Raw genomic sequence first — 9632 nt, forward strand, 5'->3', positions numbered from 1 at the left:
GCGTGCCCCGCCGGGTTTTTCTTTTTTAATAAATCTGCAAAAATGTCAACAATTCTGTGTTTTTCTTTCAATATGGAGTGCTGTGTGTACATTAATGAGGAAAAAAATGAACCTAAATGATCTTAGCAAATGGCTGGAATATAACAAAGAGTGAAAAACTTAAGGGGGTCTGAATACTTTCTGTCCCTACTGTAAACAAGCATTTCCCCATTCTTCCTAGTGACAGGACACTGATCACCGCTCCCTGTTATTGGGAGCGGTGATCAGAGTTGGGACACAAGTAGCCCATCCCCCCTATAGTTAGAACACATCCCTAGGACACACTTAACCCCTGCAGCGCGCCCTCTTGGTTAACCCCTTCACTGCCAGTCACATTTACACAGTAATCAATGCATTTTTAATCGCACTGATTGCTGTATAAATGTGAATGGTCCCAAAATAGCACCAAAAGTGTCCAATCTGTCCGCCATAATGTCGCAGTCATGATAAAAATCGCTGATCGCCGCCAGTAAAAAAAAATGTTTAAAATAAAAATGCCATAAAATTATCCCCTATTTTGTAGATGCTATAACTTTTGCGCAAACCAATCAATAAACGCTTATTGCAATTTTTTTTTTACCAAAAATATGTAGAAGAATACGTATCGGCCTAAACTGGCCCAAAATAGTTTTTTTTATATATTTTTAGGGATATTTATTATAGTAAAAAATATTGCTTTTTTTCCAAAATTGTCGCTCTTTTTTGTTTATAGCGCAAAAAAAAAAAACCGTGGAGGTGATCAAATACCACCAAAAGAAATCTCTATTTGTGAGAAAAAAAAGGACGTCAATTTTGTTTTGGAGCCATGTTGCATGACCGCACAATTGTCAGTTAAAACGATGTAGTGCCGAATTGCAAAAAATACTTTGGTCTTTGGCCAGCCAAATGGTCTGGGGCTGAAGTGGTTAAAGGTCTGCAAGAATGAAAAGACACTAACAATAATAATAAAACCAAACATAGTTTAAGCATGCTTGCACATTTCCCAGTGTACAGTACAGTATGTCTGTACATTTTTATATACAAATATTTTTTTGTTTTTCAGGTTAGGAAACATACTTTATCCAAGATGGAAAGCTCAGTTGTGCCGTGGGAAGGGAGCACAGAATGTCATGTGGAAGAGGATGTGTTAATACATGGACACAGCCCCCCACAACTCTTCATAAGAGATGATGAAGTAGTTACTGACCAGGAGGTTGAAAGTCAAGGTTTTCAGACTGAAGGAAGTCAAATATTTGAAAGTTCACTTGAACTGAAGATGAGGGAGATGATGAATCTTGATACTACAGGGCAAGACTTTGTCTTTTCTGAAAATGTCTATGTGAACACAGAAAAGAAAGATGAGGAACAAAAACATTTCATTGAAGAACCCAAAATGTGTAATGAAAAGACTGCCACATATTGGACAGGCGGTGGAGGAGAGTTTCACTGCAAGGAAGAGCTTCAGTGCGAGGAAGAGCTTCACTGCGAGGAAGAGCTTCCATCCCATTTAAATGATACACAGTTGGATGTTGATCATACAATTTCACATCTCCCAGAAGAGATGAAACCATCACATAGTAATACCCGAATTTATCTCCCACTTAAAAAGACTCTGAAGAACCTCAGACTACTTGATCTGAAGCTGAAATACAACAGTCACCAACTTGCTCTGGATAAACCAGGATTGGAATGCAATAATGACTCCTCTTCTAGCTCTGATGAAAGTGATTCTAAGTTCCCAGAGTCTACAGTGGAAGAAACCAACAATGATGAAGAAGCCCATCATTTATTTCTGATCGACCTTCTAACTCAATGTCACTACAAGCTGGAGCAAATGGAAGAACTAAGAGCTGACACTATTAAACTGGGTCACAGAGTAAGTGTTCTAAATCATCCCATAATCCACATCAGTCATTCAAGATTCATCAGCTAGCATCAGCCAAGGTTACTAGCACAGGAACTCATTCAGTAGGGCAAGATATGATGTACGGAGTTCTCTAATCTGTCACTCAGAAATCTTTTACTACAGTGAACGGAAACCTGATTAATTGTTATGGATTACAACATTTTGCATATTAGGTTTACTTTTTATACTGTCTTGTAAGTGTAGCAGTATCTGGCATAGAGGTAAATGGGCCCTACTGATCAAAATTTTCTAGGACTCCATTTCAGAGGTCTCCAACTCTCAAATTACAACTGAGATTGGCTAAGTGCTTCAGTTAGGTTCCTGGCTCTACCCACACTACAACTATGATTGATTGTTGGATGACCTTAAGCAGACAGGGTAGTTAAGCTTCCTACGCATGGTAAAGGATATATATTTTTTGCTTTCATTCCACATGACTAGAATATGAAATGATGAAAATATATACGGTATATAAGTCCTTGTTTGCAGTTACAGTAGGTCAAAGATGTTATTATACACCAGCTATTTGCATGTGTTCCATATTTTGTCTTTATGTCACTTCTTTTTTCCTGCTGTTGTAGTAAAAATATTGTAACCTCTTTTCAGGCTTTGCACTAGAGGCATGCATTATTACATCCTAATGAGACGTAATGTTATGTTTACCCTTCAGCTTTGGGAAGCCGAGACAACCATCGAGTACTTAAAGGAGGAGATAGCAGAACTTCACAGGGAAAATGTGAAAAAAGAGGAGGACATTTTGTTCCTAACAGAGGAACTCATTAAATCCAGAAGAATGTTACATCAGAAGATGGAAAGAGCCATAGATGAAAGAACGAACATATGCCATCCGAGAAGCCTGACTTTGAATAACCCACAGCATGAATTTGAGCCCATCTGCATAGAGAATGAATACTCAGAAGAAAATAGTCAAGCAGATCGAAACTCATCCAAGATCTGTGTGATCTTGTAAAAGTTTTATGAGTTTATGGCATATATTATTTTACTTCACTTTTTAAAAAACCAATGCTGGGGTTAATAAAACAGTGTTTTAAACATATGCAAGAGTTTAATAGTTTCTTTAATTAATAACAATTGGCTGACATACCCACTGGCTTCATTTGCCTGTTAAGGTTATCTCTTTCAAACTCTCGCTACTTTTTTTTCTGTCCCCCAACACTGGCTCCTACTGCTGTAAATCAAATCCTGTGACCAGACAGCAGGGGGTGGGGTTGAGCTATGATGTGTGTGTCTATAGATGCACTTAGCCTTGCTCAGGAGCGAGCCCGTAGGTGTTGCACCATAGGAAGCAGCTTTCTATGGTGGTGTACTGAGAAAAGGGAGGAGCTTGGAGCACTGGAGAGGGACCTCAGAAGAAAAGGTTCAGGACCACTCTGTGCAATACTTTGCACAGAGCAGGAAAGTACAACATGCTTATTATTAAAAAAAAACAAAAAAAACGTAAGCTTCATAAATGCTTTAATTCAACAGAGGTACACTTAAAATTAACCTAGACAAAATACATTTTGCTATGTTTTTCAATGCAAACACATTAGTTTAGATTTAGTTTTGGCAACCAAGACAAAAGTGTTTATGATAATATTTCATACCTCCCAACTTTAGAACCTGAGAATGAGGGACACTTCAGAGAGACAGAGGCCTGAGACACGCATAGGTCGCTGCAGCAAAAATTGGGTGTAGTTATACTATGGTGGCTCGGAGGGGACAATCTTCCTCAGCGCTAGGGCTATTACTTGAATTGTAAAAAACAACTGAGGCTCCTCAGGCACCCAAGGGAGTGCAGTAATGTGACATGTGCACTTCGGGGTAGTCAACAGTGGGTGTGGCCAAACTTAACAGTGGGATGGGTTTAAGACTCTTTCTCTTCCCCTGGGCTCTCTGATGTACGTGCTCGCTAAAGCCCAGGACCAGATGGGGCCATATACATGTGATGTCAATATTATGACAGTACCCCGACTTAGAAGTGAGTCGTACACCCCAGTGTCTCTATATAATAACCTGAAGCTGGCATACAGATGCCTCCCGGTCCCACATTACATACACCTGCTCAGGATGCAACATTTTGAAGGAGATGCCACAGAGCAGTGTCCCATTCCACCAATCCAGATTGACTCTGGCTCTTCTTTCCCAGTGACAGAGCAGGTCCCTCCAGGAACCAGCGCGGATACCCTGCACTTGCATAATTAACTATTTCTCTTCTTTACCATACCGGGCACCAACCGCTCTGTGCGCCAGAGCACATGAATGCGCACTTCTGTAAGGTAAACCGGATTCCTAGCACCAGAAAACCAATGCAAGCTTGTGCTCATGCTTATATTCATGCGTGTGCGCATTGCAAACATGCTAATTTTTCCGCGTAAAGGGGCAATGTTAGATGTACCATACCAGTTTGTTGCGCACATGTACGTGCGCAAGCACACACACACACACGTGTGCATACCAATTAGCGTGCGCACTTGGTGCCCAGTGGCCTATTTAAACTGATCTGTCACTATGAGGAGTGGACATCACCAACCCGCTACTATGACACTCATGCCACTCTTTGCCCTTACACTCTCTGTCTCCACCTTCAGGAGTGTTGGGCAGGAGGTGGAAGAGAAGTCTCCACAACATTTCAGTCTTTATCAGAACACTCAAGGGTGCTTAGACCAGAGCCGCAAGGGAAGGCCTTATTAGCTTGGTCTCCAACCAAGGTACGTGACCGTGTTGCAGTCAGTGCCAGGTTTAGGAACACATAGTGCAGAGTTCAGGGGTCCATGGTAGGGTTGCCACCTCATCCCTCTAAACCCGAACACATATGAATTACACAGGTTCTGAGGCTAAATTATTGCAGATAAGGCACCAAGTGAGTTTAATTACTACCTTAATCAGCCACAGAACCTGTGTAATTAATATGTGTTCAGTTTTAAAGGGATGAGGTGGCAACCCTAGTCCATGGTGTGCAATGCAAAGAGTTCAAGGGTCAGGAGTATGTAACACACAGAGTGCTGCAGGGGTCAGGTGTACGTAATGGACCGAAAGGAGGACTCAGCAGTGCATAATGCATACTACGGGTCAGGAGTACAAAAAAAAAAAATAGTATTTGAGTCTGGGGTGTTAACGCACAGTGTGGGGGTCAGGAGAGTGCAAAAGCCCCCCCCCCCCCCCCGCAAGCAATACTCTCCTCCTATCCACAAATAAAATCCAGCACTAATCTGCATGCTCACCCCTCACAGCACATCACTTTCCACACTCTCACCCCTTCCCTGCACAAATGCCTCCCACATCAAATACCCCTTCTGTTACAAATCCTCCTTCCCCCAATCCCCCACCTCAGACCAAATCCTCTTCCCCCCTGGGGAAAACTCAGTCTGGACCCCAGGATGCCAGGAGCCTGGGATGGTTGGGAGGTAAGATACTTGTCCTGTATATCTTTTTATACTAAAGCTTTTCCATCTGAATTTTTGCAGTGGGAAAATATATACTAAATCCCCTTTAGACCAAAGTATATAGAGCATGCAATTCATTGATTGTGGTTTCAAGCTTTTCAAGCTCACATGTGGAAAAATAATAAAAATAATTTAAAAAAAAATGTATTCGATGTTGATGAATTTATTAATTGTTTGCAAAAGGTGAAATATGCCTTTAAAATAGATCTCAAGGCAAAACTTTTTTTTTTTCATTTTGAAGGGTAATAACCCGTCAGGTTTATTTTTGCCATCTGCATCCCATTGAGGAGATTTTCCCTCACTTTCTGTCCCATAGCCAAAAAAGAAAGTGAGAGGAAATCCCTCTAAAGTGAGGGAATCCTGGGGTGTCATCAGGATCTCCAGAACTAATGCTCTCGTTGGGAGATTTTCCATTTATTCCTGTTCTGGGGACAACCCAAAATTTTCTTTTACCTTCACTTTCGATGATAATGGTAAACAGGACTAATAGGGTGAATCTCACTAACATGGGCACAGATAGCAATAAAAACCTGACAGGTCCAGTCCACGCTTTCCAAAACTTTAAAAAAAAAAAAGTTTTGCCTTTAGTTATCGCTTAAAGCGGTAGTAAAGGCTGATTTTAAAAAAATGAAATCTTCTCCCTGCAAGACAAAGTCACAATGTGCTAGTATGCATTGCATACTAGCACATTATGAAAGACTTACCCCAAAATGAAGCCCCCCCCAGTGGCGCACTGTCACTGCTGACAGGGCTTCTATCTTCACGCGGTCTTACTTCCGGGTTCATGGGCTGTGGCCGTCAATCCCGTGCATGCACATGGAAGCCACAATCGCAGCACGGCACTTTGAAGGGATAGCATACTCAGTATATAAATAAATGGACTAAAGGTCCACAAGAAATTTGTCAAAGAGGATCAACCAGTATTGGAAAAATACAAAAGGCTTTATTAGAAATTTCAAAGTATAATAAACTTCACCTCCACCATAACAAAAAGTTAAAATATGATAACATGGTCAAAGGACACAGGTAGCTACCACAGTCACTCATCGATCCACATGCATGCATATAATGGAAAATAATTATTTGGCATTAGACGAAGACACAATTCTAGGAAATAGTCTCTTACAGGCATTCTGAGACCATTCCAGGACTGCCACACATTGCATACTTATATGGTTATATATCAGGGTTAATTTGATTGACCCCTGGAATGTCACATTGATTTTATTCAGAGCAGAACTGCTTATTGAGGACCCGTAACTATTTCCTAGAATTGGGTCTTTATCGGATGCCAAATAATTATTATCCATTATATGCATGTGGATCGATGAGTGACCGTGGTAGCTACCTGTGTCCCTTGACAACGTTGTTATATTTTAACTTTTTGTTATGGTGGAGGTGAAGTTTATTATACTTTGAATTTCCTAACAAACTGACCACGGCAATGGGGCACTATTATTCCCACTGACACCAACGATGGCGCACTTATTATCCCACTGATACCAACGATGGGGCACTAATTCCTCCCACTGACACCAATGATGGGGCACTCTTCCTCACACTGACACCAATGATGGGCATTCTTTCTCACACTGACACCAATGATGGGGCACTCTTCCTCACACCGACACCAATGATGGGGCACTCTTCCTCACACTAACACCAATGATGGGCATTCTTCCTCACACTGACACCAATGATGGGGCATTCTTCCTCCCACTGATACCAATGATGGGGCACTATTTCTCCCATCTGACACCAGCAATAAGGCACTATTTCTCCCCCTTAACACCAAAGATGCATTTTCAATCCCATTTATGCCAGTCCAGCCCCTGTAAAGTCTGGAGGACAGTAAACTGACCCTTTGTTTAGAAAGTTTGGAGACCCCTGATCTATGGTACTGGAATATATATTCCCCCTAGATCTATTTTCTTTGGAGGTAGAGCCATGGTAACAATTTAATTTTTTTGATTTATGTTCATACTCAGTATGTCGTCCTCTCAGAGGGCAGGGCGCATGCGCCTGTGACTGGCTGCAGAGCTAGAGAATATCTCCTAAACGGTGTATGCAGACATCCCAAGTCTCCCGCGAGGTGCGGGAGCCTCCGGCATTTCGGGGGCGGCTAGCGAACACCCGCAAGTGCTGCCGATATCCCGGCTGCAGGGCTGATCCTGGATGGTCCCCTGGTTCACAGTCGAGAATGATCGGTGCAGCAGGAGGGACAGCTGTGAACACCGATCTGCCTGTATAGCTGATATCCGCTTCTCCTTCTCTCCCTCCTGCGGCTGCCAGCTAAAAAGCTATACAGGGAGATCGTTGATCACAGCTGTCCCTCCTGCTACACCGATCATCCCCGACTGTTCCCTGTATCCTCCTCCTCCAGCCCCCCTCTGTGTCCTTCACCTCCCCCCCTTCATCTCCGGCTCCATGTCCTCCTCCTCTGCCCTCCCTCGCCCCCCACAGCCGGCTTCCCTCCTCTCCTCTCCTCTCCTGCCGGCTGTAGGGATCTGTCAGGATGGAGAGCGGAGGAAGGGATGGGTCATTTACCGGCTCCTTCCTTTTCTGAATTGGACACAGTGAGCGAGACAGTGACTCCTGTGTCCTGTTAAAACTGAGCAGAATAACCTGTGTGTTACCATAGCTCAACTCTCTCTGATTTTGAAGGACTGTCCCTGATTTGGAGCAATGTCCCTCTGTCCCTCATTCCTCCTCATTTGTCCCTCATTTTGGTCTGATCTATATAGTTGTATATAAAATGCACTTTTTAATCTATCAAAAAGTGTTTTAACTCACTAAACCTTTCATCAGATTTCTAAATTGCTGAATTTGTAAATTCCGAAAGCCTATATAAAGGAATAGTAATGGTAAAAAAGTACTTGTGGGTTTAACCAATCTTGTTTTTTATACGATTCTCCTTTAAGGGGGCGTGTCCTATGCCTGCATACTTTTGCTGATAGGTGTCCCTCATTCCCATTTAAAAAAAGTTGGGAGGTGTGTGTTACTCTGCTCAGTTTATAAATGGACAGGAGCCGCTGTCTTCTGTCCATACATCTTCAATGCTGAGAAAGGGACTGGGGAATCAATGTGCTCAGTCCCTTTTCCTGTCTCAAAGAGGAGATGTCAGGGGTCTGATTAGACCCCTGATATCTCACCAAAGCCCCCCCCCCCCCCTTCCCCCAACAGAGTTGATAAAAAAAAATGCAAACATTTTTTAAAAATAATAATAAAAACAAAAAACTACTGACACACTACTCTACTGACACTGTCCACTACCCCCCCCCCCCCCCCCCCCCACTATTCATTGAGAAAACCAAAAAAGAAAAAAGTAAATTGTAAAAAATAATTTAAAAAATACAATTGTATAAAAATAATAATAAAAATAAAGAACTAGTGACACCGTCCACTGCCCTACTGACACCATCCTGCACATACTACCCACCGCTGTACACTCCACACTCCTCACCTGCACATTATACCCACCTACATACACTCCGCACTCCTCTTCTGCACATACTACCCATCGCCATACACTCCGCACTCCTCACATGCACATTATACCCACCTACATACACTCCGCACTCCTCTTCTGCACATACTACCCATCGCCATACACTCCGCACTCCTCACATGCACATTATACCCACCTACATACACTCCGCACTCCTCTCCTCCACATACTACCCATCGCCATACACTCCGCACTCCTCACATGCACATTATACCCACCTACATACACTCCGCACTCCTCTCCTCCACATACTACCCATCGCCATACACTCTGCACTCCTCACATGCACATTATACCCACCTACATACACTCCGCACTCCTCTTCTCCACATACTACCCATCGCCATACACTCCGCACTCCTCACATGCACATTATACCCACCTACATACACTCCGCACTCCTCTCCTCCACATACTACCCATCGCCATACACTCCGCACTGTACATTCCCTATTTAACATTACTACATTCTCCACTCTTAAGCCACGCCCACCTCCCTGAAATGAGTTGTTGCGGGTTGGGATGTCTGTGTAGGTTTAGGAGATACTCCTTGTACCTACAGGTAAGCTTTAATATAAGCTTACCTGTAGATAAAAATTTAAAAAAATGAGTTTACTACCACTTTAAAGAATGACCCAGCCTGTCACAGTAATATCAGTTTATTTTAGGTAATGTGAGGTTGTCAAGTGTGCAGCCCATTAGCTTTGTGAATTTTAAAAATGGAAATAAAAGAAGGAAAGCCATTGTGTATCAC

The 9632-nt window shown here is 42.7% G+C and overlaps 1 protein-coding gene across 1 annotated transcript; it reads left to right on the plus strand.

The window, feature by feature from the left end:
* The first annotated feature begins 958 nt into the window (after positions 1-958).
* Positions 959-2894, plus strand: LOC141102882 (uncharacterized). The gene is made up of 2 exons (XM_073591914.1): positions 959-1894; positions 2595-2894. Exons 1-2 carry the CDS (start codon positions 1007-1009, stop codon positions 2892-2894), a joined length of 1188 nt encoding a protein of 395 aa, XP_073448015.1. The 5' UTR covers positions 959-1006.
* The last annotated feature ends 6738 nt before the right edge of the window (positions 2895-9632 follow it).

The sequence above is a fragment of the Aquarana catesbeiana genome, linkage group LG07, assembly GCF_042186555.1.
Source record: "Aquarana catesbeiana isolate 2022-GZ linkage group LG07, ASM4218655v1, whole genome shotgun sequence".
NCBI classification, from domain to species: Eukaryota; Metazoa; Chordata; class Amphibia; order Anura; family Ranidae; genus Aquarana; species Aquarana catesbeiana.